At 42.3% G+C, this 27285-nt stretch overlaps 1 protein-coding gene and 1 long non-coding RNA gene across 2 annotated transcripts in view; one reads left to right on the top strand and one right to left on the bottom strand.

Annotated features, from left to right (window-relative positions):
• Positions 1-2999: 2999 nt before the first annotated feature.
• LOC117363155 overlaps positions 3000-27285 on the bottom strand; it is an 89773-nt gene continuing 65487 nt past the window's right edge. The window contains exon 2 of the long non-coding RNA XR_004539987.1: positions 3000-3514. This is a non-coding gene — a long non-coding RNA (uncharacterized LOC117363155). The remainder of the gene's footprint in view (positions 3515-27285) is intronic.
• Positions 22349-23228, top strand: LOC117363154 (ADP-ribosylation factor-like protein 1). The gene has a single exon (XM_033950499.1). It carries the CDS (start codon positions 22408-22410, stop codon positions 22951-22953), a length of 546 nt encoding a protein of 181 aa, XP_033806390.1. The 5' UTR covers positions 22349-22407; the 3' UTR covers positions 22954-23228.

Here is a 27285-nt window from a genome sequence, read left to right as displayed (position 1 = left end):
TTCAGCTGATATTGTGAGTTCATTAACAACCCAACATACTATCAGTGTTGAGAGCAGACTTGACAGCACAACCATGAAAAACCTGCAAGAATTTAACAAAGAGAAAATACAATCTTGCCCTGATGACTCCAAAGTACTAAAGGGCTTTTCCGATTCCGTATCTATAGGGAAATGTTCAGTACATACACCCCTGTACGAGAGATGTCAAATCCTCTGCAAGGACTGAGCTTGCACATACTCAATGGCGTGTGAAAGCTCTAACTCAAGGCAGATTCACTCCCGTGCTCCCCCCTCCTTTCTCACTGTTCGTTTTACTCCTGAATTGCATCACTTGAGCCAACATTGAATATTTCCTGCAAATCAATGACACAAAGCATGCATTTCTCAGGAATTAGTACTGCCCCATAGGCAGTGACACCTTTCATAAGCTTTCTCTATGGAGTGTAAAATGCCTGCATACCTAGCTTCTTGCTTCTGATTGTTTCTACTGGATGGAAAAAAAAAAGGAAAAATAAAAAACAGAAGTCTGCCAAAAAAAAAAAAAGAAATATCAGACATCATATGGCCTATCCAGTCTGCCCATCAATGCTAACCACTCTCTTCTTTTCTGAGACATCCTATGCATTTGTCCTAAGCTTGCTTGAATTCAAATATAGGTTTAGTCTCCTCTCCACTACCTCTAATGCAGGGGTGTCAAATGTTGGTCCTCGAAGGCTACAATCCAGTCGGGTTTCCAGGATTTCCCCAATGAATATGCATGAGATCTATTTGCATGCACTGCTCTCATTGTATGCTAATAGATCTCATGCATATTCATTGGGGAAATCCTGAAAACCCAACTGGATTGTGGCCCTCGAGGACCGACATTTGACACTCCTGCTCTAATGGGAGGTCATTTCACAAATTAAGTTAGGTACCTAGATTGGTGCACCTAGCCAGACTGTGACTTTCAAGACTAGACACCTAACTTTCCCCCCCATTTTTTTATTTTTTTTTACTAAGCTGCGTGGCTTAGTAAAGTGGGGGGTATATTTTTTTAATTGCCTTAATCAGCACTGACAATTGAAAGTACCATTAAAAACCAATTTAAAAATGATCAAAAAATAATTTGCTGGTAGGCGCCTAACTCGGTAAGCTTCTTCCACTTTGAAGTAGGCATCTACATAGAGGTCGCCTAACAGTGCCTACCGGCAAGTAGGCAGAGTTAGGGATGGATTCAAGGCAAATTTGGGGCATGGATTGACTTAGGCACACTCATTTAGGCCCAGAAAATCCCGGCATCCCAAAAATTTTTCCAGAGACAGCGGTATATGCGGTTGACAGCACATGTGGATGCTTTTAGAGATGTTTTAGATTGCATTAGAGCTGCGTTCTTCAGCCTTTTGACATCTATGGAAATAAAATAATTATTTTGTGGGCCAGCACTGGTCCGCGGACCAGCGGTTGAAGAACAATGGGCTAAGTCGTGGGCCAGACCCTGCCCATCTCCGCCCAATATCCACCCCAGACCCCGCCCCCATAATAGTACTAATTGTAACACCATTTTTTCCATTCATTTTTTCATATATACACACACAGTATAATCTTATCAACAACACAAAGGGCTCCTTTTACAAAGGTGCGTTAGGGCCTTAACGTGCGGAATAACGCACGCTAAGATGCCACGCGCGCTCTTGAGCAGGCAGTAGTTTTTCAGCTAGCGCGCGCTAATCTGGTGCGTGCACTAAAAAAGCTAGCGCACCTTTGTATAAGGAGCCCATAATGGTTAACCACAAAATTAAATTACACAAAACACACTGTATGCTAATCCCATGCAAATAAGGGACCAAAAACTAAAAGTACTAATATATATAAAGGAACCCCTAAGATTCAAGACTCTGCATGCAGTACAACCCCGGAGAAATAGAGATAAAAGCATTTCTTCCTGAACAGTGTAAAATACAGACAGCAGATGCAAATTCTCAAAATTGACACAATTCAATCACTAAATTTTAAAATAAAATCATTCCCTCTACCTTTGTTGTCTCCCTCCCTCCATGCTGTGCTTTACCTTCTGGCCTGCTTCCGCCTGACCGTTTTATGTCGGCCCCGGTGTTATCTTTAGGCCGGCTCCCTCTTCCTTATTGCTGCAGTGCAAAAAGCCACGGAAGTGGCTCCTCATGCATTCCACGCCTCATCTGGAAGCCCTCCCTCTGATGTTGTGGCGCAGGACGAGCATAGGAGCACTGATGAAGAGGGAGCCGGCCTGAAGATGACGCCGCATCGATCGCACCGCAGGCCAGCGGCTGAAGAACACTGTCTTGGGCCCGGTGCACGTGCTGACCCTGCGGACCGGCAGGAAATTTTGCGGACCGGCACCGGTTCGTGGACCGGCGGTTGAAGAACACTGCATTAGAGAACACTGCAATAGAAGATTGTGCACCTTTATGGTCATTGATTCGTCAAAACAGAATCCAGACTCCTGAGGCAGGCCCTCTGGGGCCGAAACACGATTGCGTCGAGTCATTTTTTTCAATACAGGAAATTGAACATCGATCAGTCACCTTCGTTGTTTGTTTTCTGCTTTCACGATTTGCGAAGGTGGTGTCTCCTGTTTTATGTGACGTGACTGTGAGGAAAATTTTCATGAGATTTATTAAGTTGTGTAAATTGGCCTTCTAAGCTGCAGCGACATAGGTTCTGGCCATCTAATGATTGTACATAGCAAATATCTATATCTATCATCTTTGTATGGGATAAAATGCCCCATCCACAAGTTAACTTACAAAGGTAAAGAATTAAAAGTGCAATCGGCAAAGGCCTGAAAAAGCTACATATGGTAATTATAAAACTGCAATGTGTCACAGGTTGCAAATTTGACTCTTGGCAGCTCTGTGGATTCAAATGAGTTAATTTTTCAATTATCCTATGTCACATCCAGGCAATAAATTAGTGCAAATTAATGCACTTGGCAATAGCTCCATCTACAAATTTTATGCTTTCATAGTGGACCAAAAAAAGTTTATCAGGTTATTTATTTTCCAGGCTTGATAGCTTTTACCACATTTTTATATCAGGTATAGCTGTTTTGTATGCAAGTGCATTCATCCCTTTAAAAAGCACACACAAAAAAAAGTCAGCATCACCACGTCAGAGTAGGGCTTTCTAGTACATTCCAGGCACAAATTTAATGAGATTTTTCTATGCCTTTTTTATTGTTAGATTCCCAATTAGAACAGATGAACAGCTTTCATTTCAACTGCAGGCAGTGTGTTTCAGTTGCCAGACAACGATTGCAAATGGTAATGAAATCACTTTAGATTTTGCTGAGGAAGATAGGCATGTCTTGGTCACAAATAAGCACAATGGAGCCATCCTTATCAAGTCTGGTCTCACACCATGGAGTACGGCATTTAGCAAGTTGCTAATGAATGTAAGAAAAACAAAAGATTTTTCCAGAACAAAAGGACTCCCTTTGGAATTGTTAGTTGAAGTTTTTTGCTAATAAAAATCCCATTTGGATGTTTCTCGCTTTCTGAAAAGAGACAAAAAAAGTTGAATTAACACAACTAATCCAATTTATTTTTTTTTAAAATGGTGATTCAATGAATCAATAAACAAACCCACAATAGAAAAAAAAGAGAGAGAGAGAGAGAAAATTAAATCAGATTCATTTAATTGATTAAATTGCATAAAAGTTGGGCAGATCCAAGATGGCACTGACTGGACCATTAACTAAAAGTCAAAGAAGTGAAAAAGATTTAGGATTAACCAAATTTTGCGACCTGATTTCCCTCCGGCCTGATTCACATACCTCTCTGCCGACCATCCTCCGATCTGCAAATGCAAATGAGGGGAACGGCATGCAAAATAGGCAGGGACGCGATACACTAACCAAAACCCTGCAACACCGACTGGGCTGGCCAATCACAAACAAGCGACTGCTGAGGACCAGTCGCTGAAGCCCTTTCTAGCTGCCCTGCCTACTGCCACCCTGCTTCTGCCCTGTCAGCCCCGATCTCCTGCTGCCCCGAACGCCTCCTGCTGCCCCAACTCTCCCGCTGCTCTGATCTGCCTGCCCCGAATGCTTCCTGCAGCCCTGACTCTCCCGCTGCCTCGGATATCCTGCCTGCTCCGAACACCTGCCTGCCCCAGTCGCCTGCCTGCCCCGACTCTACCACCCTTTCCCGCAGTGCAAGCACATGGTTTTAACCCGAGGGCTTAAGCGAGTTAAAAGCAAGAGCAACAACCAAAAAAGGTGAGGTCCAACTCTATCTGCAGTGAGAAAACCAACCAGGAACAAACAAACAGAACTGCAGACGTGTACAACAACGTAGGCAAAGGTTTTATATATTTTTTTGTTTGTCACAATAAATTTTGCCTACGTTGTTGTACACGTCTGCAGTTAAGCGAGTTAAAGCCACGGGCTCCAAAAGAAGTTAAAAAAATAAAAAAAATATCTCTGCCGGCCCGGAGGTCTAGCGCATACGCAGACCATCTACGGATCATCAATCCAAAACCTTCATATACTAAAAGGACTTTCGTTATCTATTTAATAAATTATTACTACTCAAAAATTAGTGCATTTTGGTTTTTTTGTTTTTTATTAGGAAAAGTTTTTATTGATACCAATCAGCTTGTGAATTTATCACTAGTCTTGCCCAGTGTTAGCGGTTCTGGACACTCAATATACACAACTAGCATTAGTAGTTGTAAAAGTGAGCACTTATCTTTTGCTTCAACTTGTGTCAAACGGCTGTATAGAATCTGCCGCTATAGCCCCATTCTGTGTCTATCTGACGGGGACCTGTTTCGCCGCTAACAAGCGGCTTCCTCAGGGTATGCAAATCGGACTACAACTGAAAAAAGGAATTATTAGACAATTGTTGCCATAATTCTAACATTCCGCAAAATATCTAAGACCCTCTTTTACTAAGCCATGGAAGAGGTTTCTACCATGGCCCTGGGCGCTAAATGCTCCAATGCTGCTCTGACGCTCACAGGAATTCTATGAGCGTCGGAGCACTTAGCACTCCAGGCCATGGTAGAAACCTCTACCGCGGTTTAGTGAAAGGAGGGGGGGGGGGTAAGTTCTTTGTTTCGATTATCGATGCTTGGCCGTTTTCCAGAGAAAACCATCCAAGTACTGATTTTTGGACATTTTTTGTGTTTTGAAAATGACCCTAGAAATGAAATTAATATTTTATTAAATGCCAATTTATGTTCAAAATGATGAACCCCGGGAATATTTTAATTTTTATGCAAAAGGGAAAGCAAAGTATGGTTTATAACACTGAATGTATGTATATAGTTAAATAAATTAGGGATAAACACTGAACAGGAAGGCAGCATAAATAATATTTACCAGATTAAGATTCTAAATATATTGGCTGGCAACTTGATGAGAAAAGATGATGCTCCTTTCATCAGTTCTTTTTATTTATAGAAATTTCAACTTGTTTACTGAAGTGTGTTATACAGAATAATTTCTAGTTAAGACTTGACTGATGGTATTTAATTATTTAGTTTTCACTGTTGCAAAAGAATAACTTGATGGAAGGAAAAATCTTTATAAAGTCTGATTCAGTACAGCATGCAGATGGTGCCTTCATGATCATATATGAAATCTGTAGGATGCATGCAATTTGGACTGTAATGTAGACTCTGTTGCCATGGTAACAATTCTGCCATAAGTTGACCTAACAGTAGTATAATATAACTCAATATCTCCATAAGCTTTTTACATCTTCCATGAAATAATTTTCAGAGGCATGTTATATAACAACATAAGAATAACTTACTGGATCAGATCAATGGTCCATCAAGCCCAGTAGCCCATTCTCATGGTGGCCAATCCAGGTCCCTAGTACCTGGCCAAAACCCAAGGAGTAGCAACATTCCATGCTACCGATCCAGGGCAAGCTGTGGCTTCCCTCATGTTTTTCTCAATAACAGACTATGGACTTTTCTTCCAGGAAATTGTCAAAACCTTTCTTAAAACCAGCATGCACGGGATGGCAATTTGAGTGGACGTGTGTGTGTCTAAGCTCCCACTTCAGAGGCTTATTTTTACCTTAAAGTTCCGATGTCTAAGAGAAGGGGAAGACAGAGGAATATCCCTCTTCCTCAGTCAGCAACTTCAACACCGCGTTAGACTGCAATTACAGCTTTTGCAGTCCCGACGGCGTTGGACGTGTCCGCAGCTGAGCCCCAGGAGCAGCCCAGCATGGAAAGCGAGTTTTTACTTAGTCCTTTGGGACCTGACCCTCCTCCTCCTACGGGAGTAGCAACTGAAGTCGGCCTTCATTCGGAGGGACCTCGGGAGCAGCTGAGAGGGGAGGAGACATCGTTGCCTGTGACCCCGGAGAGGATTACAGTGGAAGGAGGTGCACTGCAGCCGAGCGGTGGTAAGTTTGGGGGAAGTGAGACCTGGGAAGGAGAATGGGAGTCCGGGCTACCCCAGCTCAAGCCGCTCGTGAAACCAGCAATGGTTATGCTGGACTCACTTTGGGGAGCTATAGAAAATCTTCAGACGGTATGTACGGGATTCATATCTCTCATGGCTTAAGTTTCAACTAAAGTTAAAAAATTAGAAAGAGACTTTCAAGATCAAACGAAGCAAGTCGGGGATCTTCAAAAAATTATAATAGAGATTAAAACTATACATAAACAGCAAGTAATGGATAAAGCTTTTTTGCTTCGTAAGATTGAAAACTTGGAAAATCAAAATCGGAGTTTAGATTTAAGGATTTTAAATTTTCCTATATCTAAATTTAAAACTCCTAGAGAGACTTTCAAAGACTTTTTAATCTCGATTTTGTATTCATTGTATGCCCGGTGTTCTGGTTGACCTCAATAAATGTGATTTCAAAAAAAATAAATAAATAAATTTCAGAAGGGAACATAACACCTTTACAAAAGATTTATTATTTAAAAAGAACAATAAAAGAAATTAATACAACAACTGAACAAGAATTATCAGTGCTTTTGGAATCATCAAATCTTGAATTGTCCGGACGAGCTACATTAATAATTTCCTTAGTATTTCATCAGGATAAAGAAATGATTTTGAAACTGTACTATAATTTGAAACAAGTTTGGTTTTTTTTAGGAGAAAGAATATGTTATTTCATTGGGTGCCTCCTTCCAGCTAAGATTTCACTGTAAATGTTTTGTGGTATTTCAGAACAATAAGTATATTTTTTATGACCCAGATCAACTACATTTCATTTTAGAAGGGAAAAGAGTTTTGTTTGCACCCCAGTGATTTCCGGAATAACTCAAGTCCATTATCGAAGCCAATGGTTTCACTCTAATTTCCTTTTTAATATGATAATAAGTTCTCTTTCCTGGAAGAGTTTCCTTTTTGTTTCTCTCCTCCTCCTCCTTAATTTGAGGACTATGTTAAGTTAAATATTGCTTTTTGGTTTATTTCTGTTTAACCAATAGATGATTGGATGTACTAATATCGTTAAATTACCTGTTAAGCACAATTTTGTACTTAATTGAAAAATCATATATATATATAAAACCCAGCATGCACGTATTTTTCTCTCTGTGGATATCCTGGATTTTCAAAGCAAAATATGTGCATATTTCTACTATAAAATTACTCCCCCAAAACTGTGCACTCATCTTTACACCTGTTTGGGGTGCACAAATTTTTTGCAGACGTTCCAGTTTTCATAATTTCACCTATTTCCAAACCTGCCCTTAAGAACTCCTCTTCAGATAGTAGGTAAACTTGCATTAATACGAGGTTGTAGGCACATATGCTTACCTGCATATTGAAACATAGGACATGAAGGCAGATAAAGACCATATGGATTTATTTATTTATTTATTTTTAAATGTATATTCCGCTCTAGCAACATTTCTAGGCGAATTCCAACAAACATTTAGCAAAGATTGACTTAGTTCTATTAACCTGAACTACTGTTTTATTCTTTTATTGTGTTTTTATAGATTTTGAGAGGTGACTGTATTGTATTTCGATAAGATTTTTATTATACACCGCTAAATACTTATGTCAATAGCAGTAAATCAAATAATAAATCCAATTCAGTCTGCCCATTCATACCATCTCCCTTAGAGATCCTATGCACTTGTCCCAAGCTTTCTTGAAATCAGATATAATTTTCATCTCTACCACCTCCACCAGAAGGTCGTTCCACAAATTCACCACCTATTCCATGAAGAAATATTTCCTTAAGTAACTTGAGTCTATCCCCTTTCACCTTCATCCAATGCCTCTTCATTCTAGACTCTAGAGCTTCCTTTCAATTGCAAGAGATTTGTCTCCTGTGCATTTTGCAACAGCCCACATCTGTGAATAAAGCACTGCTTTATCTGTGGGAATGACTTTAGAAATTATCCTGACTTAGCATTATAAAGAAGTCCCAGAATGACACGGGGACAAATTTTTCTTCATTCTCACGGGAACTCATTTTCCCATCCCGGGAAGTTTTTTTGCTGTCCCTGCCTCATTCCTTCAAGCTCTGTCCTCATCTGCACAAGCCTCAAACACTTCAAAATCATAAGTGTTCAAGGCTTATGCAGTTAAGACAGCTTACAGGAATGGGGCAGGCACAAGGGCAGCAACAAAACTCGAGGGGACGGGATGGGGAAATTGAGTTCCTGCGGGGAAGGGGACAAATTTGTTCCCGTGTCATTCTCTAATCCCAGGTTAAGCTGGGGCTTGATAACAGGAGCTAAGGAACCTCTTCTCATCTCCCAGTCTCTGGGTGTGGTTGCATATGTGTAACACATCTAGACTTTAAATAGGTATAGTCCTATAAGAGGTCCTATGACCTTTTAGAATTATTTTGATGTCTTCCCAGCATAATCATAGTTAAATGAAAGATCATATTTAAATAAGTAAATGAATTCATTCTTCTCAAATTTTTTGTGTTTGATGCCACTTGATTGGGGAGACATTATTATTTTTTGTGCCCGTTATATATGCTCTTTTGAGTTGTGGAGGTCTTTGTAGCTTTCTAGCGTTATTGCTGGGTGACTTGTAGGGGCACCGTGTCCCGAACAACCTGGCATCATTGCAGGAGTTTCAGATGGCTTGAGCATGCTTATTTGGTGCACCGTTTGTGAATTCAGCAACACACAGGCATATTTTTTTCACTTTCTCCTAGGGGCCTTGTTATGAATTTACCCCCTGCGTGTCCGTAACTCTGTAGAATAGGTTTATCCTTTTCAGCTTAAGCTGAACTGGCTATGGTGCTTGCCAGTATGGGAGATCAAGCAAAACTTCTGCCGTTCTTATGTCCTATTCTGTTCTTTCTTTAGCCTGAAAAGGGGCTCTTGCTTGCTCTATCTGTTGTCATGGAGATAACAGTGACACAGGAAATAAAGGCACTGTGTGGGTAACCCTCCCACTTCTCATCCTGACTGGTTCCTCAGATAAATATTATCAAGGGTGCTAGCAGAACAAATTACGGAGAGTTGACTTTATATAAAACTTTTCACACAAAATTCTGTTCTGTGAAGAAAAGCTACTTCATTTTTTTTTTTTTTTTTTTCAAATTGCAGAAGATACAACGAGAAACATGCTTTATGTTGAATCATAATGCAGACAGACTTAGGGCTCCTTTTACTAGCGGTTTTAGCACGCGCTACAATGCTGCGTGCGCTAGATGCTAATGCCTCCATTGAGCTGGTGTTAGTTTTTCCGTGTAGCGCAGCTTAGTAAAAGGAGCCCTTAGAGTTATAACCCTACACAGACAAAACTTGAACCTTTTATCAATTAGGCTTTAGAATATCAGAACCAGAAAATATTACCCGTATTTTTCGCTCCATAAAATGCACTTTTCCCCCCAAAAAGTGGGTGGAAATGTCTGTGTGTCTTATGGAGTGAATATTGCATCACAGACCGCAATGTGTAGTGTTTTCCCAGGCCAGAGCATGAACAGCTCGCTCCTGCCTTGTGCACTGCTGGCCACAAGATCTGAGGCAGCCATCCAGCGAGGGAAGGACTCAGTGCAGAACTCACTCCTACTGATACACCACTGGACCACCAGGATTTAAAAGGGTGAAAAAAAGATACGGGGGTGGGGGTAGCCAGTGGCGTACCAAGGGGTGGGGGCGGGGGGGGAGGTCCGCCCCGGGTACCAAGCCCTGAGGGGGTGCTCCCGGTCCGGTCCAGTTACCCCCCCCTGCGCCGGGTGTCGCGTCTGGAAACAGCCTGCAGCAAGATCGCGATGCCAGAGATCTTTGCCTGCTTCGACTGTTTCCTCCGCCACGGTCCTGCCCCTCCTCTGATGTCAGAGGAGGGGCGGGACCGCGGCGGAGGAAACAGCCGAAGCAGGCAAAAATCTCTGGCATCGCGCGATCTTGTTGCAGGCTGTTTCCCCAGGGCAGTAGCGTACCAAGGGGGGCGAGGGGGAGGTCCATCCCGGGTGCCACCTTAGGGGGGGGTGCACAGCTGGCCCGGTCCCTATCGCGCTCCTACCCTCCCAGCGAAAGCAGCATCGGCGCCATTATCGAAAAGGTAATGGCGCCAGGCCTTGGAGCACCAAGGCAGACCGCTTCTCCCCCCTCCCAGCCGAAACCCCGCTGACCATCCTATCTCTCTCCCCCCCCCCAAGTGAACCTTTCCGACCCTCCCAGCGAAAGCAGCAAACCTCCCTCCAGTAGCGTCGGCTTTATCCTCCCTCTGCCGCATCACTGATGACGTCATCAGTAACGCGGCAGAGGAAGGAGAAAGCCGCGAAGGAGGTTTGCTGCTCTCGCTGGGAAGGTCGGAAAGGTTCACGGGGGGGGGGAGATAGGAGGGTCAGCGGGGGTTCGGCTGGGAGGGGGGAGAAGCGGACTGCCTCGGTGCTCCATTACCTTCTTCGGGCAGCAGCAGCGTTTACAATTCGCTGCTGTTGCCGGCTTCAGGCCTTGTTCTCTGCCGGGTCCTGCCTACTTCCAGTTTTCATGAAGACAGGACCCGACAGAGAGGAAGGCCTGAAGCGGGCAACATCAGTGAATTGTGAATGCTGCTGCTGCCCGATGAAGTTCAGGACATCGGGGAAGGAGCAGGGAGAAATCGGCTGCTGGCTTGGGGGTGAGGGTAGGGAAAGAATCGTGGAAGTGGAGAAATCGGCACGATGGCTTTGTGCAGGCTAGGGGGAGAGAGAAAGAAAGGCAGAAAGAAAGAGGGGGGCCAGGAGGAGAGAGAAAGAAAGGCAGAAATAAAGAGGGGAGCCAGGGGGAGAGAGAAAGAAGAAGGATCAGAAGAAGGACCAGAGACTCATGAAATCACCAGACAAAAAAGTAGGAAAAATGATTTTATTTTCAACTTAGTGATCAAAATGTGTCCGTTTTGAAAATTTATATCTGCTGTCTATATTTTGCACTATGGCCCCCTTTTACTAAACCGCAATAGAGTTTTTTAGCGCAGGGAGCCTATGAGCGTCGAGAGCAGCGTGGGGCATTCAGCGCAGCTCCCTACGCTAAAAACCGCTATCGCAGTTTAGTAAAAAGGGAGGGGGAATATTTGTCTATTTTTGTATAGTTGTTACTGAGGTGACATTGCATAAAGTCATCTGCCTTGACCTCTTTGAAAACCCGCGGAATATAAATGATAATTAACATTTTCTCTGCGTACAGCGTGCTTTGTGTTTTTAAAATTTTATTGTTGGTAGATCATTTTGACTTGGCCACAAAGGTAAGGGGGAGGGAGGGAGGGGAACTGCTGAAAGACATCTAATAATCCTTGCAGGCTTGACTGCAGGGAATTATTTTTGTAAAATCATGTTTTGTTATGTGACTGGCATTATCTAGACTTTAATTTCTATGAATGAATAGAATGAAAATGATATAAAATCACTTGCTTGTTTTTATGTGCGTGCGCTGAAGGAAAGTGGAGAGAGAGTGGGCTGAGGATGTTGAAGGGAAATGGGGAAGAGAGTGGGGAGAAGACGCTGATTTATAAATTGACAATTGTACAGAATATTGTTTCTTTTTATACTTTAATATAAACAATTCAAGGCTTGTGTGGATGGAATCAGGTGGTTTGCGGGGATGGGGACCGAGCTTACGGGGATTAGTCCAATAAAATTGTATTTTTTTATATCTCATTATTTGTTTTATTTTTATTTGTTAATTTATAAAGTGGTGATTGTTATGTATCAGTTTTTTCAAATTTACATCTACTGTCTTTATATTTTGCACTGTTTTAGAGGACATGTGTTACTGTTTTTTGTGGTGTTGCATTGTATCCAGGGTCTGGTTTCTTGGCGGATCAGTTTCACTTTTGTCTACATATTTCTATTTTTAGTTTGTGATTATTCCATTTTGGGCGAGGGTGTATCTCTGTTCTGTGTGTATGAAAAAGACATAGTTTTCAGTTGGCATTGACTACAGGACCAATTGACTGTGCGGGATCTGGCTTGTTTAGTTTTACAATGTATGTGTTGGTGTTCTAGTGCTCACTGCAGTGTTTAAGATGCAGCCTTTTCCTAGGTACACTCTTGTGGTGCGATATGTAGATTGGTACTAAAAATCATATTTTTCATATAGATGGGGGGGGTGTCAAAAAATGATGGGCCCTGGGTGCCACATACCCTAAGTACGCCACTGCCTGCAACTACTCCATATGTACTTCTAATGTCATGACAATTTAGACATAATTTATGTTTTGTTATGTTTGGAATAATGGTTACATATATGAGGTTCAATAAAAGAAAATTTTCACTGCCTGTTTCTATTCTGACCATTTATTCCATTTCATGGTTATTGCAAAAAAAAAAAAAAAAAAAAAATTTTACATGGGGGGGGGGGGGGGGGGGGAGTGTCAAAAAATGATGGGCCCCGGGTGCCACATACCCTAGGTACGCCACTGGGGGTAGCTATAAAATTTAGTCAGCTGGGACGGATCCCGCCTGTCCCGGCCTACCACTAGACCACCAGAGAAAGGACAGGGTACAGAGCCTGGCAAGCACCGTGGGGTTGGATGCAGAGCCTAGTAGGGAAGGCAGGGAAGGGGGCTAGGTTCAGAGACTGTCAGGGAGGGGGGGGGGGCTGAGAGCAGAGCCTAGAAAACTAGAAGAGTGCTTGAACCTTAAAGTCTCTCCTCATTTGTTAATGACAATGATGATGGTTCTTAATACCGCTGTTGACTTTACATGGTTGAAACATTATTCTGCTATTTTATCAAATCTATTAGTACACCATTTGGTTCAGAATATTTTTTTTTCTTCTTTTCCTCCTCCTCTTATAGTGTGGAAAATATGGTAAATCACTAGACGTGCAACCCAAGGAGAATAAAAATGGACTGAGCTGGACGGTTTCTGAAGCGTCACATTCTTGCAATGTTTTGTCTACACCTTCAATTCCATTGCAACCTTCAAAGCAGAAAGTCAGGTTGAGCGGGGTCCCTGTAGTACAGAGAGTGCTGACACAAAGCTAGAGAGAAGTCAGTAAGGCACCAGAAAATGACATCAAAAGCAGTGAAGGTGGGGAGAAGGAGGAGTATTATCCAAATAAGAGAAAGAAGGACAGGGAAATAGAATGAAATGTGTCCTAAATACGACTCAGTCTCCTGCCCTAGTGATACTTTTAAATCTTTATATTTCTTCTAATAATCATTAGGGCCCTGCTGTCCATATACACTCAGAAAACAATAGGGCCTGATTATTATAACTGGATCCTGTGAGAGAAGGCCAAACAGACACCAAGTTTAAGTCTACAGAATGATTTATTGGGGCTAAGAAAATGGGATACTGCATGTTTCTACAGACGTTTTGGCTTATATATGACGGAAGTAATAGCTGGATTTATTTTATTTATTATTTTTTAAATGTATAAACTGCTTAAATCAAAGCGGTGCACATATCAAACATACATAATTATTACAACAAAATAACAAGTAATTACAGAAATACAAGAGTATTTATGGAGTCCTTTTACTAAGGCGCGCTAACCAATTTAGAGTGCGCTAATCAATTTAGCACGCCCTAAATGCTAATGCACCCATTATATTCTATGGGCGCGCTTGCATTTAGCGTGCGCTAAATCGGTTAGCCGGCCTTAGTAAAAGGACCCCTATATTTGGTGGTAGCATTTTGATAAAATAGTATCACAAATTTAAATCATCCCTTCTCAACCTTTCTCCGATATTAAAATTTTGAGCCACCCAAACCGAAGAATCAAGTCTCACTAGATATTACAGAAAAGCATCTACAAATATTTGTGATTTTCAGAGTTTCTTAAGTCATATGATCTCTACATATTCTCAAAGCTCCGGGAAGGGGAGTTCCACAAGTTGGTTCCAGCTATGGAATTTATGGAATTTATGCCATGTATCACATACTTACAACCCATTACTGCTTAATAAAATTTGTAACATAAAAAAAAAAAAAAAAAAAAAAAGGAAGACATGGGGCTCCTTTTATCAAGCCGCGCTAGCGGGGTTAACGCGCGCAATGTTTCATCACGCATTAACCCCTGCTCTGGCTAAAAACTACCGCCTGCTCAAGGGGCGGCTTGCGTGGCCGGCGATTTAGCACACAGTATTACGCGCATTAAACCGCTAGCGCGGCTTGATAAAAGGAGCCCATAGCCATCTTCGATCTAACATCATGAACTCCATCTTCCTTCATGTTAATCAGTCGCATCCCTCCTTCAGATCTCAATTTTCTCGCTGGTCGATAAATCTCCCAAAGATTTTGGTTGACCAGAATGCAGAGAGATTTGTACCGATGTTGCACTGGATTTATTTTCTGTTAAGCCCAGAAAAAGTCTAGTTATACGAAACTGGAGTTAAATGAGTTTAACATCTGGATGTTCAAAATAAGTGCTCTCTATCTGGACTATATGTAGTCCAGTGAAGTTTTGAGAAAGCTTGTTTTATTTGAAATCAAAAGTATAGATAAAAATGACGGGAAGGGGTAAAATGCGGACCTCACGGACCCTATGGAACTCACGGATCTAAAACCGCACGTCCTTAAAAATCTGAGGTCTGTGCCACTTGTAGTTTCTGGCTCTGACAGACATCGATGACAATTTAGCTCTGATGGATCCTAATGTTTTTCCCTTCCTATGCTGAGACTAGCGGCAAAACTTTTGCCCTGAGGTCTGTGCCACTTTTAGTCTCAGCATAGGAAGGGATAAGCATTAGGATCCGTCAGTGACTAAAATGGCATAAAGGTCTGCAGAGCCAGAGACTAAAAGTGGCGCGGACCTCAGATTTTTAAGGATGTGCAGGTCAGATCCGTGAGGTCCGCAAGGTCAGATGCACTGCAGACCTTTGCACACATTCTTTAACCCCCCCCCCTCCAAACCCAGTTTTTGTCATCCAGTATCATATTGTGGGGGCTTTCGGAATCAGCGCGGAGGGAGACATCTGGAGGAAGGGACGATCGGGCTAATTAGCAAAAGCCACGGTCACCTTCTCCCTCCTTAGCCATTAGGGAAGGCAGAGCCGGGGGCCTGAGCTGAGCTGCAGGGAAAGCAGTAGAATAAGGGTCTGGGTAAAACAAGCTAAAAGGCGGACTTGTCAATGCACGGACCTCAGATTTTTAAGGACGTGCGGTTTTAGATCCGCGAGGTCCGTAAGGTCCATGAGGTCCGCGTTTTACCCCCCTCCCAAAAATGACTGTGATTATACATGGAACTAATGATTGTATAAGGGAGCTGAATGACCAACTGAACAAATTGTTTGTCAACTCCTGTTTCTGAGTTTCCTGATATTATAAAGCTTTTTGATGAATAACCTGGGATCACCCACCTTTGTTTATTGAGTTTTGTTTCACGATTAGATTGGCTGATGTGGTGCACTTTATAAAGCACACTTCAATTTTGACTTTTTACACCTGCTTCCAAGCACGGTTTTACGAGTATCTTAGTTAGCCACAACTTCTGCAGGATCTGTGCTATACTAAATAAAGCAGCAATTCCTAAACTGGGTTCCTCAAACTCTATTCAGTGGTTTCTCAAGATATTAGATTATAGCATCTGTTTATATGGACAAATTTGAGGCTGATATTCAGCGCTATTTAGCAGTCTGGGAATGGCTCCCAGCCAGCTACATAGCACATAGCCGGCTATCCTTTGATAGCAGATTGGCCGGTGACCGGTGACATAGCCAATATTCAGTGGCTCACCAAAGCCACTTAAAAGGGTGGTCTATCTTTCGCCATTGAGACTTAGCCAGCTAGGCGCTGAATACTGACCTAGCTGGCTATGCCTTGGCCAGTCAAAAATAGACCAGAAATTCAATGTTGGTCACTGGATACAGTGCCAGTATTGAATTTCCAGGTTCACCACAGACTGTGGGAGATCAGCAGCAATCTCTCATGGTCTTAATATCAGGGAGAGGGAGGCAATATATGTTTACTCTCAGCTATCCAGCACCCATGGGGATTGGAGGATGTCAGATAATTGTTTTTCTGGTTGCTTGAGAGTTAGTTAAAAAAATACTATAGCCGCAGGCATATATTCCTGACAACACTCCTTCCTCCCTTCCTCCAGCCCTTGAAGCAGCAGAGCCAGTCCTGATAATCCCCCTTCCCTCCCTCCAGACCCGAGGCAGCAACAGCATCTGATCCTGACAACCCTCCTCCTTCCCTCTGTCCCAAAGCAGCAGCAGCAGCAGCAGCCGATCCTGACAACCCCCCTCCCTCCCTCCCTTACTGAAGCAGTAGCAGCAGCCGGTGAACAGAAGAAGTTCTATAAACAGGCTGTTTCTGGCCAGCTCCAGCAGGGCCTTTCTTCTGCCGTGTCAGAAATGACGTGGCAGAGAAAAGACCCTGCCGAGGCTGGCCAGAACCAGTCTATTTACGGTGCTTCTTCTGTTCACCGGCTACCGCTACTACTTTGGTAAGGGAGGGAGGGAGGGGGGGTTGTCAGGACCAGCTGCCACTGCTACTTCAGGGCCAAGGGAGGGGGGTTGTCAGGATTTGCTGCCACTGCTTCAGGTGCTGGAGGGAGGGGGTTGTTTGAAGGTTGTCTGAGGAATGCAGGAAACATTTTTTATGTCCAACAATATTTTGCCGGTTGGTAGAGAGTGCCGGTTAATTGAATACTGGTTAGCTGAGATTCTACTGTATATGAAAAAATATTTTAAAGGTTCTGCCATTATAAAAAGATTGGTAATCACTGATGTAGACACATAAGTGATTATTTTTGAAGCTCTATTCATGTTTTGGATATCTGAAAACCAGCATTTGAACATCCATATTGCACGGACGTCCAAGTCCTGACTTTATGAAGCCAGGATATGAATGTCTAAAACTGCCCTGTGTCTATATGCAAAGGGGCATGGTCTTGGCATGTATTTAGTGAGACTAAGGAAGGGCCAAAAGATGGACTTCCAACTCTGATTGCAGAAAGGGAAAGGGAATTTAGACCCAGAACTTGGCATGTCCAGGTTATAGAAAGGTGCTCCAATTGAGCACTTCTCCACTGGATGGAGTAAGGTAAGTCACGATAGGTATTTTTTGATTGTTTGTTTTATCCCTGAGAGGCTCACAATTAGCCTGCAAAGTCTGGTTCTTGCCCAGCTGCTCCAACCTTCAGGCTGTTCCTTCATCTGGCCAGTAAGATATATAATGTAAGGGGTCTAGGATAATTCAGTGCAGCCGTTAAATTGCAGCCCTTTCATCATGGCTGGTTTAGCACGGTTGTATCACCGCAGCCATTTCATCACTGGCAAGCACTTACCTTGGTGAAAGACGGAGCATATCAAAGAAAGCTTGCCTCCCCCACTGGTGTTTAAGTCCCAGTTGGACAGGTGAAAGAAGGCTTCTGCAGCAGGCTCCGTTGCCTCCCCCACTGGTGTTTCGTGCCCAATTGGACTGATGACAAGAGGGGGGGGCCCAATTGCATAAAGATTTGAAAGGGGGAGCAATGCCCCTCCCCTCGCTCCCCACTGGTGCTTCAATAAAGTTATCTGAGACAGCATGGGGACAGCATCTGTCAGAATCCTCAACTCTTCAGGCGAGCTGGGTGGGGACCGACAGCGCAATGGGGCCAACTTGGAACAACATCTGTCAGACTCCTCGGCTCTTCAGGTGAGCTGAGCTGAGGGGGGGGAGGGGGACTGACTCAGCACGATGGGGCTGACTTGGGACAGCGTCTCTCAGACTCAGCCTCTGTCAGACTCCTCGCGAGCCACCCGACTCAGCACAATGAAACATCCCGCTCTTAAAGAGCCACAATGAAACAGCTGTGATGAAAATTTAAAAAATACATTACTCTTAAATGTCCCACACTGAACCGGCTACGATGAACCAGCTGCAATGAAAAGGCCACGATGAGGTGGCCACACTGAACTGGCTGCACTGAAAACAGCAATGGTGAATTGTCCCCTTCCGTAATGGAAGTGTTTTAGGGTTGGTTTTTTTTAAAATAGCCTACAAAATGTGCCTTTTTGTCCTCAGGATCTAGACAAACCTGTTATAAAATTAACCTAACATCAAGTATATGAATGGTCTGGATTTCTCACTCAATTGCTGTCTCTTTAATCCATTGAAAAAGACGCCTCAGCCCCACCACTCCTCCGCTGTAATATATTGTTTTATACTGTGGGAAGCATACTATAGTGCTTCATCATTGGCTGTCTATTTTAGTCTTTTTTATTCCCTTTTTTTGCTTAATTCAATTTTTTAAATTATTAAATTATTTTATAAAACTCTTGTATATGCCTTCATTTCGAAGTTTAAAGTATAATAAATACTTATCTCAGCCAAACCTGGGAGTCAGACCCGACATGTTTCGCACAAAATCAGTGCTTTATCAAGGATCTCCCGAGGTTGACGCCGTCATCCGACTCCAGTCATAGTATGAGAAAAGATAATTTAATAATTTAAAAAATTGAATTAAGCAAAAAAAGGGACTAAAAAAGACTAAAAAAGACAGCCAATGATGAAGCACCACAGTATGCTTCCCGCAGTATAAAACAATATATTACAGCGGAGGAGTGGTGGGGCTGAGGCGTCTTTTTCAATGGATTAAAGAGACAGCAATTGAGTGAGAAATCCAGACCATTCATATTCTTGATGTCGAATTGGTGATTTAAAGGCTGGATTGAAGTTTTACTACAAATATTGGCCACTTGGTTACTAGGATAAAATTAACCTAGGCATCCACTCAAAGTCTAATATATAAATGTTGCTTGATTTTTTTTAATTATTTATACTCATTGTATGATTTTATTGTTGGGCCATCATATATTGTAACACCATTATAATATAAATGCCATGTGATATTTTAACTTGGAATAAGATGTCTAATGACACGTAAGCCTAATGTTTAAATCATTTATTTTACAGCATATAGAAAAAAAATCAGTTTGGCCCTCTTTTACTACTACTACTAATAATAACTTTATTCTTCTATACCGCCATAGCTAACATGTTAGTCTAAGGATGCATTAGCGTTTAGCACGCGCTAATCGGTTAGCGCACCTTCGTAAAAGAGGGGGTTTATGAGATTTATTTTGGTCGAGGCCTGTAAATCCCTTGTTGGCTAAATTTTGTATAACAAATGAATGTTGATGTCATGTCTGACGGAGACAGAACGCTGCAACGTGTCTAATCTTTGGTGGCAGTAAATTTGAGCATGTGACACCTTTACTATGAAAACTACATTGGCTTCCTTCTAAATCTTGAGTAGTGTTTAAGGTGTTGATATTGATTTTTTCAAGCAATTTGCCAAGGGATACCGTGGTATCTTTCACATGCTGTGACATTACATTAGCCCCATTGATCTCTCGAAACAATAGCAATTAATAAGAAACTTGAACAGATTCACCAGTGGCTTGATGCTAACAGATTAGCTCTTAATGTTAATAAATCAAATGTCATGTTCTTTCCCTGGAAAGATAGTTCTAAACTAATTTTTCCAATTTCTATTAAGGCTACTACTTTACAGATGATAAAGTAGCATTAAGATCTTAGGGGTCATCTTCGACAATAAACTAACTAATCATGATCACATTAGTAATATTGCTAAATCAACTTTTTACAGACTTCGTCAAATCCGTTCAGTTTCAAAATTTTTATGTCCAAAGGCTCTTAACATATTAATTCACTCCTTGGTTATCTCAAAAATCGATTATTGCAATGCCCTATTCAAGGGAATAGCCCAAAATGAAATCAGACGTTTACAGACCATCCAAAATGCATCAATCAAACTTAGAATGAAAGCTAAGAAATTCGATCACGTGACACCCCCCCCCCCCCCCTTCTTAAGAAAGCGCACTGGCTCCCAGTCGCACACCGTAGTACAGTGGTGCCTCACACAACGAACTTAATTCGTTCCAGGAGCAAGTTTGTTATGCGAAAAGTTCGTTATGTGAAACGCATTTTCCCATAACAATACATGTAAAAAAAAATAATTCGTTCTGTAGCATAAAATATGCTAAGATGACATAAAAAAAGATAAATTTACCTTGTTAGAGCTGTTAGCATGATATAGAGGGGATATATGTGAAGGGGAGGGGAGACAGGGGTTTTGTTGATCCTTGCTGTGTATTATAATCACCCCCCACATACTCCCCAGTACCTTTTTTAATTCCTCCCATCTTTCCCAGCCAGTGGCGTACAGGCCAGAAGCGCAGAGATCAGGAGCAATTCCTCTGCACGCCTGTGTGGGCCCATGCCGATCTCCGAATGGCTGCAGTTAGTTCTTGTGAGTCCCGCGAGAGCTGGCTGCAGTTAGTTCTTGTGAGTCCCGCGAGAGCTGACTGCAACCATTCAGAGATCAGCGCAGGCCCAGGCGGCGGGGGGGAGGTTTAAACATATGCGGTGGCGGCGGGGGGAGGTTTAAACATATGCGGTGGCGGCGGGGGGAGGTTTAAACATATGCGGTGGCGGCGGGGGGAGGTTTAAAAATATGCGGTGGCGGCGGGGGGAGGTTTAAAATATGTAGCGCCAGTTAAGCGATGCAGCTCGGGCGACTTCGTTGTGTGAAACGAAGTCCGTTGTACGGATCAAGACAAGAAGTTCGTTGTGCGCAGCGTTCGCTGTGCGAGGCGGCCGTTATGCGAGGCACCACTGTACGTATAAATTAAGTCTGCTTACCTTCAAATCTTTGCTATACAAAACTCTGGCTTTCATTTATAAATCATTGATTCCATACACCTCAACTAGACTACTGAGGTCTAATGATCAACATTTACTAGTTATTCCCTCACTTAAAATTATTAACACACGGCGGCATTTCATCTTCTCTGTTACAGCTCCTCAAACAGGGAATTCCCTTCCTATTTACTTAAGGGAAGAAAACAATTTGGATAAATTTAAGAGCAAACTAAAAAGCTTTTTTTTTTAAAGATGCATTTAGTAATTAGAAAGCCTGACCAGGAGTTTCATTCTAATCCATAACCTCTCCAAGGTTCATTGTTCTTTCTCTTCCTATTGTTTTTTTACCATAATTGTCTTCTCTTCTATCAATCAATTTGTATTTCTTTTCCCATCCTTTCCTCGTGTTTTTTTATGTTTGTAAAGTTAGTCTTCAATATGCTTTGTAAGGTTTGGTTCTCTGTTTGTTTTTGTTGCCCCCTTAATTTTTGTAATTTTACTGATGTGTTCATTGCTTAGAATTTTGAATAAGCGATCAATCAAATTTATAATAAACTTGAAACTTAATATCGGAGAACGCGATGCATTTATCTGTTGATGAGTTACAACATGTGATGTACACTAGTGCCAGAGCTATGGCTATGGCTAGTGGCTGGGATGAAGCTTTGCAATAATCTAGTTGGACAATTGAAAATGAATAATAACTTTCAGAGTTTAAAAAAATTATTAAAAACATCTCTTTTTAATGAAGCTTTTTAATGAAGCATGACTGAAGGAATAAAGTGATTAATGAAAATGTTATCTGTATATTGTTTTGTTTTATTGTGTTTTATACTGGGGGTTTCCATCTTATGATTATGAGGGTCTTTTACTAAGGTGCACTAGCTGATTTAGCGCTTGCTAAATGCTAACACGCTCATTATATTCTACTAGTCTACTAGAATATATGTATGTCTGTCTTTCTTTCTGTCTCACTCCCTGCCTTTGTGTCTTTCTTCTTTTCTTTCTGTCTCCCTCCCTCCTATTATTTGTCTTTCTTTCTATTGTCTCTCTCCCTGTCCCCTATGCAGCAACATTTCTTTCCCCCCCCCTCCACTTCCCTGTGCAGTAGCCAGCCACATCAGCATTCCCTCCCCCTCCATTTCCCTGTGCAGTTGTGTCAGATCCGTGAGGAGGAGTGAAGTGGCTTGGAATTGAGTGTGCTTAATTCTAGGAAAGGTGGCAGTTGGGTGAGTAAGTGTGCCAGATTGGGGGTGGAATGGGAGCAGGGCAGTTGGGGAGATACAGTAAAAAAAAGGATGTTTATGGGTGAGGATAGAGGTTTGAAAGTGGTCACTGAGGGTGACGGCGACTGCGGCGGCGGTACAACAGCTCTAGTTCGGGAGCAGAGCGGAAAGAAGACGACATGGGTGGCTTCTTTTCCAGCATCTTTTCCAGTTTATTTGGAACACGGGAGATGCGAATTTTGATCCTGGGATTGGATGGGGCAGGAAAAACAACAATTCTATATAGGTTACAGGTTGGGGAAGTTGTTACCACAATTCCTACTATTGGTTTCAATGTTGAGACAGTAACATACAAGAACCTTAAATTTCAGGTGTGGGACCTTGGGGGTCAGACAAGTATCAGACCATACTGGCGCTGCTATTATTCCAACACAGATGCAGTCATTTATGTTGTGGACAGCTGTGACCGTGACAGAATTGGAATTTCAAAGTCAGAATTAGTAGCTATGTTGGAGGAGGAAGAACTGAAGAAGGCTATTCTAGTAGTCTTTGCTAACAAACAGGATATGGAACAAGCCATGACTCCCACAGAAGTAGCCAATTCACTGGGCCTGCCATGCTTGAAGGACAGGAAATGGCAGATATTCAAAACATCTGCAACCAAAGGCACTGGGCTTGATGATGCAATGGAATGGTTGGTAGAATCATTGAAAAGCAGGCAGTAAAGATCAAGCACGAACACTACATCCCTTCACTGAAATCACAAAACTACTCTGCATACTGTATTGGAAGAGAGACAGATATGAAGAAACTGCAGCAGTCTGGTTTAAAAAGGGATATTCCTAGCAAATGCACCAACTGACTGTACACTTGGCCTGTATATGATAGATTGAAATATTCCATTGTTGCTCTTTGTTCTCCCTTGGTTCTGTACCCATTTTCATTTGTATTTATATGTATTTTCATTTTTGCACTGAAAATTAAAATCTTTTAAAGAATGCAAAAAAAAAAAAAAAAAGAAAGTGGTCACTGAGGGAGAAGTTGGGAAACAAATGAATTGAATGGGAGGAGGGAGATAGTTTTGGCGTCTGTCAGAGCAGTGGAAGGAAAGAGCAAATGAGTGAATGTCACAGCAGTCGAGGATGGGAAACTGTTTTGAAGTGTGTGTGTCACATGGAGCCAGGGCAGTAGAGAATCTGGATCATACTGAGAGAGAGTGTGTGATCAGGAGTAGTGGTTGGAAAATAAGTGTGGATGGAGGGATTGGGAGAGTGTGAATCAGATGGAGAGAGGAACGGAATTGGGTTAGTGGGAACATTAATTATTGGGAGAGACTGTATGGAATGATTAGTGAGTTTGCTAAGACATTGGCGAGTAATAAATGCGTAGTGGGAGGAGGGGAGAAGTCTGGGTCGGAAGCATACTGGATGAGTGTGAAGGGAGGTATTTGGGTAGTGAATGAGCCCTGTCAATTTGAGGAGAAGGTGAGGTTGGTGTTTATGCAGCATTAGCCAAGTCCAGCAGGTTAAATATACTGAACTGAATGAGTCGCACTGTGTTTTCCCTCGGAAGTTGTTTTTCGGGGGAGAAGGGGGAGGGAAGCACAGGGGGAGTGTCACACGTCTTCCGCTGGCCTCACACTCCAAGAGCCCCCCTCTCTTCACACGCATTCGGAGACCGGTCTCTCCTCTTCCGCTTCTCCAACCCCCTGCCAGTGCAGTGCGTATCTCCCCGTGTCCTCCCTGTGGGCGCACGCTCGCTCTCACGTTCAGAGGAGGGAGGGTGCGGGGGCTGTCGCGGACGGTCTCAAAGGCCCTTCCTCCCCCCCTTTGCGAAAGTTGTATGAACGGGTTGGGCGCGGCGTGGGAGGCCCCGACTGCCCCAGCTGAATTGCCATGTGTGACGTAGGTAGTAACCGCGCATGCGCATAGTTGAGTAATTTTTTTTTATTTTTGTAGTTGAAAGCCGCCGCCGCAATTAGGGTTCGCCGGCCGCCAGCGCTCAGCCTCACCGTGAGAGTCGGGTGAGAGCGGCTACCCCAGCTGTGTAATTTTTTTTTTTTTTTTTTTTAGTTGAAAGCCGCCGCTGCAGCTCCTCTTGCGATCCGGGGCCGCGCATGTGTACTCGTCTTTTCGCGACAGATCAGGGAACACGTTTTTTTTTAGTGCGCATGCGTGGCCTAGCATTTTATTATATTAGATGGGCATGTTAGCATGCCTTAGTAAAAGACCCCCAATACCAAATAAATAAATGGCAAAACACTTTTACATTGTTAGTCAATAATTACTAGAAGTAATGAATTTATACATTTAGGGCTCCTTTTACAAAGGTGCACTAAGCGTTTTAGCGTGCACTAACCATGTGCTAAATGCTAACGTGTGTGTGTTAGTTTATAGACGCATTAGCGGTTAGCATGCGCGTATATTTATCATGCGCTAAAACGCATAGCACACCTTAGTAAAACAGGGGGTTAGACTTATGAATAAAGAACTGATTCTCAGTACCTTTATAATTTTTAATACATAATATTCTATGGAAAAGAAATGTGAGCATACATTACTGAGTATTTATAACAATACAAGCAGATAAACTTCTATTGTACAGAAGTATCCAGACAAATTCTTATATTCTGTTTTAAATGCAAGCTTTATTGATGACGGATATTACTGTATCCATTTAAATTTATATGGAAGAAGATACTGTGAATTATAAAAATTAGGAGATGCATGTGCCTTTTATTCCCTTGCTAATGAGTGCCACGCAGAAGATCAGTTATTTTTTTAAGAAAATATATTAGTGAAGAGGTGTAATGAAATTTCATGAAGAAAATAAGAGGACACAAGAACATTAAATAGAAGAATATTAAGTTCACCGAAGACAACAAAATAAATCAGGAGAACATCTTGAGAAATAATGAAAGAGAATGATAGCTTCTGGGAAAAAAATATCTGCAGTAGTATAATATAAATATTTCATATGGCAAGAGTACTGTACAAAGAAGTTAGGAAGAATTGATTTTGTTCTTGGAATCACAGAATATGATAGTGGACATTTGCCAGGAGACCCATCTTATTTAGCCAGTCACATTTACTATCTAGGTGTAATGGAACACATTGTTGTGATTGAAAGGAGATATCTCTTTTAGTTCGAAGGATGACCCTAGCGATTGTACCATGAGACTACCACTAGGGAATCATTGGTGCCATGTTGGAATTAGGTGCTAACCCAAGCAGCAGTGGGGTGTGATGACATTTATAGTAGAGTGTTCAGTAGATGTGTTGAACTAAGGGTGTCCAATCTCAGCTGTCGCCAGATTGGGTTTCCAGGATTTCCATACTGAATATGCATGAGATCTATCTGCATACAATGGAGGCACTGCATGCAAATAGATCTCATGGATATTCATTGCATATACACCAAAAAGAGCTAGATATATTAAATTATGCACTATATCATAAATATGATCATACCAATTAAATATTTTATTAAACAATTCATATATAATTCTTGCACATCTCACACATTAATTTCTCATATACACACAAAGCCATTCCAGTTCATAGAAATACTAAAATAGTTCATCTTACAAAATGTTTTCACCATCCAAATACTATAAATAGCAAAAAAAACCAGCATCAATGTGCTTGGACTTAAAGTTCTCATTCAAAAAAGTTCAAAATCATTCCATTTGCATAGGTGCTGTTGATTTTTTAATGATAAAGGCAGGTCATGAAAGATATTATTTAAATAATAAAGTTAATTATCTTTCTGACTGGACAGTGATAATTCAGAGTGTCAAGTGAAGACTTTTAAAGATTAAAAAGCAACATTTCTCTACTGGAAATTACTGCAAAGCTCATAAGCATTATATGAGAGCTGACTAATGATTGATAGGATAAGCTTTGCTTACCCTCAGATGTCATGACTGATCAAACTAGCTTTGAAATAAAACCAGAAGTGTCTAAACAGTGAGTGCTTTTGTCTGATATGGAATAGAAGAAGAAGAAGAAGAAAAAAAAAAGCAAATGATACAGTGATGGCAAGACAGATGGCTGCAAGCAATTACTGAGCCTTTCATGTGGGTCAGCAAGTTTCCTCCTCCTTGACTTCAAAGATCTATTATCCAGTCATTTAATTTAAATCTCCTTTGGAGTATTTTGGGGGGTTACAGGGAGCTGATTCCATCGATAAAGTCTGATCCTTTTAGACATTTTTCTTTACAACTCCACAAGAAGATTCACTGAGCACAGCCCCTTTTATCTGATTGAAAATGTTTTATTAAATATTTATACCCAATAATTGTCCAGGATTTTGAGCTGTCCAGGATTATAAGCCTTATTAACCACAGGACTAAGGAGATGCTGAGAAGCAGTGTCTTTTCTGTGTTTTTTAATGGTTATTTAATAAAGGACTTCTAATCCAATCAAAATATGAGCATCTGGGGCAAATGTGCAGAGCAGGCTAGGGGAGGGCATGCGGGGGCCCTCAGGGATGGAGGGTGGGGGGCGGAGACTTACCATGGCCGGGTGCTGGGACTCACGCTAGCCCAGGACTGCCTTGTCCTCCCTCAGCCAGCCCCGTATACACACCACATACACAGAGGCAAAAGCCGCCAGGGCTGGATGTGACAGCGCTGCCCACACTGATCTCTGCTTGCCCTGTATAGAAGCTTTCCAAGATTTAGGGGTCCTTTTACTAAGGTGTGCTAACTGATTTAGCGTGTGCAAATCATTTTAGCGTGTGCTAAAGATTAGCATGTGCACAGGGCAGGATTAATTCGTCGAGGGCCTCTAGGCACACAAGTACACTGGGCTCCCTGCCCCGCCCTGCCCCACCCCACCATGTGCCCAGGCGGAAACAGGAAGCTGCGTCAGAGGGAAGCTTTGGGCAAGCAGCACCGCTTGCACAATTACAGTTCCCGTTGCCTTTCTTACCCGCGTTGCTTGCTTGTCTTACTTTCCATCGATGGGGGGGGGTGCGTTGCTGATCGGGGGGGCCCGCATTGCCGATCGATGCTGGAGGGGCTCATCGCCGTTTGGAAAAAACAATGTTGATGC

The sequence above is a fragment of the Geotrypetes seraphini genome, chromosome 6, assembly GCF_902459505.1.
Source record: "Geotrypetes seraphini chromosome 6, aGeoSer1.1, whole genome shotgun sequence".
NCBI classification, from domain to species: domain Eukaryota; kingdom Metazoa; phylum Chordata; class Amphibia; order Gymnophiona; family Dermophiidae; genus Geotrypetes; species Geotrypetes seraphini.
This window is presented reverse-complemented; position numbering and strand designations above follow the sequence as displayed.

What these genes read in the sequence shown, in the direction of transcription:
- LOC117363154 (XM_033950499.1), top strand. Translation starts at nt 22,408, where the DNA reads ATGGGTGGCTTCTTTTCCAGCATCTTTTCCAGTTTATTTGGAACACGG.